The 2884-nt window shown below is 46.0% G+C and overlaps 1 protein-coding gene across 1 annotated transcript; it reads right to left on the bottom strand.

The window, feature by feature from the left end:
* Positions 1–236: 236 nt before the first annotated feature.
* On the bottom strand, positions 237–1183 carry TAS2R60 (taste 2 receptor member 60). Its single transcript, XM_069588905.1, is given in 2 exon segments — positions 237–799; positions 802–1183. Coding segments are annotated over 2 exon segments (945 nt in total).
* Between the last annotated feature and the right edge of the window lie 1701 nt (positions 1184–2884).

Raw genomic sequence — 2884 nt, 5'->3', positions numbered from 1 at the left:
GCTACACCCTTGCTAGTGTTGATACAAGTCAGTGGTGCTGGGCCACTACTTCAGTACCTTCTATTTCACCTTTAATCCTGTTTCAATGAAGTTATTCTTCTAATCATGAAACACAGCAAAGAAGGAAAGAGAATTAAATGTGATTAAACGTGGCAAAGAAATTTAAAGAAGCAACATCCCATTCCATCCAGGCAGGCCTCCTGCAGCAGAATCTGAGGCTTTTCATCAATTGCAATTCAAGATGCCCCATGTGCTGAGGAGCAGCCCCTCCCTAGCAGAGCTCTCAGCCTGCAGTTACTTAAGAGAAGAATAATGGGGTGGATTGCTGTACCCAGATAAATCACAATCTGCCATATCCAGAACCGGAACTCCCGAAAGGGAAACATACCTGAGGCAGTGAGAACCAGTGACAGAAAAGAGGAAGTGAAGAAGATAGCAAAGGAGATAAAAGCCAAGAGGGCCTTGATGTGTGCCTGGGCACTGGAACTGTGAAAGCCTGAGATGGAGAAGAAGACCTTCTTGGTGTGTCTTCCCAGAGATGTAATAAGCAAAACCGTGCCCGCAATAAAGACAACAGTAGGGACGGTCCAGGTAACAATTTTCAAAGGGAAAAGGTAGAACCTCTCATACGTTCTCACAGCATTCCTAGTGACATTCCAAGATTGCAGACCCCTCCTTAAATAGTTCTGATACATTCTCTGGTTGCCTATGACAAATAGAATGGTGGTAAAGGCAGAGAACCCCAGAGAGCTGAGTAGCATCCAAGGAACCAACCCAGATACATTCCGCTTTAGCCAGAGGGGTGGGTGAAGGTTGCGATTTTCACACAGTAGAAGACACTGAGCCAGGTGGAGAACCACAGTGTTGCCGAGTTCAAGAAGTCCCACTGAACAGCCAGGAGCTGGAACACAGGGCTATAAAGGAAGGTCGTTGGATTCAGGAAAATGTAAATGTTCTTACTGATTACCACCCATTGCAGGCAGAAGCTAGAGGTCCCCAAGCTGACCAATAACTTATCGCAGGGTGACAACGTTCTCCGCAGCAGCCACTCGCTGCCCAGTGCCGCGATGATTAAGCCATTACCTACCAATGCCACCAGGAACAAAAGGAATAAAATAACAATGCAGATGAGGGCTGTCTTATCAACCACCTGAGGTCCTGGAACCACATCCTCTCCACTCATCTCTCCTGCAGACTTCAAGGTCTCTTCCTGTAGGGCGGTTCTAGAAGGTCCTGGATAATATTGGTCCCTCCAGCTGCCCAAGTACAGAGGATAAAGTCGAGGATGTGGGCTATCTGAGGAGGGTGAAGAGGTATTTTCTTCTCAGAACAGATGCAAATATGATTAAGGCTCAGTTTCAGAAGTCTCGCTGCCTGTCCATGAATTTGCCTGTCCTTCCTCTGTCTGCTTTCTGCCCGTGTCAACACTGGCATGGATACTGTATCAGGTCCTTGCATTTAGCATCCCTCATGTGGGAACTTACACCTCTCTAAGCTGACACCGAAGACATGACAACACACCTGCTGGCCACTCCATGAGGAAATCTGGTGAGCACACCCCCATCTGACAGTCGGAGATCACATCCATGGTTGGTGGCGTGTTCTGGGCACTGTTCTAAGTGATCTTTGTTGTCCTTAGTTCTCACAATAACCCTATGAAGCAGGTGACTTTAGAAAATTCCTTTGACAGGTATAAAACTGAGCAACACTTCTACTTAGGTTAACTCAAATCCTATTACTTGTGGGGACCATTATTATCAAATAGAACACAGGAGACAATTATACATAATAAAGGATTTCCTAGGTGGTGCTAGTGGTAACGAATCTGCCTGCCAATGCAGGAGACGCAAGAGGTGCATGTCCAATCCCTGGGTCAGGAGTATCCCCTGGAGTAAAAAATGGCGACCCACTCCAGTGTTCTTGCTTGAAAAATTTCATGGACAGAGGAGACTCACAGGTTACAGTCCCTGGGGTCACAAAGAGTCTGACGTGACTGAGCACACGATGCACCTGCAAGTGAATTTTAAACCATATTTTCTTAGTGACCTTTAAAGGGCAGTTCTGGGCTTCCCTATGGCTCAGCTGGTAAAGAATTCTCTCGCAACGCAGGAGACCTGGGTTCAATCCCTAGGTTGGGAAGATCCCTTGGATAAGGGAAAGGTAACCCACTTCAGTATTCTGACGTGGAGAATTCCATGGACTGTATAGTCCATGGAGTCGCAAAGAGTTGGACACGACTGAACGACTTTCACTTTAGGGATTTCCTGGTGGCTCAGATAGTAGAGTCTGACTGCAAAGTGGGAGACCCGAGTTCAATCCCTGAGTTGGAAAGATCCCCTGGAGAAGGAAATGGCAACCCACTCCAGTATTCTTACCCGGAAAATCCCATGAACGGAGGAGCCTGGCGGGCTACAGTCCATAGGGTTGCAAAGAATTGGACATGACTGAGCGACTTGACTTTCATTTTCAAAGGGCATTTCATGTAGGAAACACTCTATGACAGCTCTAACACCAGTCTGCTATGGCAAGAAGAACCCTGGGCTAGGATCAAGGCAGGTGTTAGTCCTAGAGACATCCATCGCTGTGAGTTACTGGCTCTGTCAGTAGGTTGAAGCATCATCTTTTCTAATGCACAGGATAAGACTAGATTCTAAAACTAGAATCTCAGTTTTCAGAGTAAAAGAAGACATTAAATAATTTAATGATGAAATAAATGAAGCATCAAGTTTTAGATTAAAACTCTCTCCTAAAGTCACAGTTAAATGGAGGAAAGACCAAGACCCAAGCTGATTCCAGGACCAGAAATCCTTACATAGTTAGCAGGACATCTTGTACTCCTATCTTCTTCATCCCCAGATGAAGTCAGAAGACCAAGTTTTGAGTC

The sequence above is a fragment of the Ovis canadensis genome, chromosome 4 (assembly GCF_042477335.2).
Source record: "Ovis canadensis isolate MfBH-ARS-UI-01 breed Bighorn chromosome 4, ARS-UI_OviCan_v2, whole genome shotgun sequence".
Classification (NCBI taxonomy): domain Eukaryota; kingdom Metazoa; phylum Chordata; class Mammalia; order Artiodactyla; family Bovidae; genus Ovis; species Ovis canadensis.
Note: the sequence above shows the minus strand (reverse complement) of the source record. Positions and strands in the feature narration are given on the sequence as shown.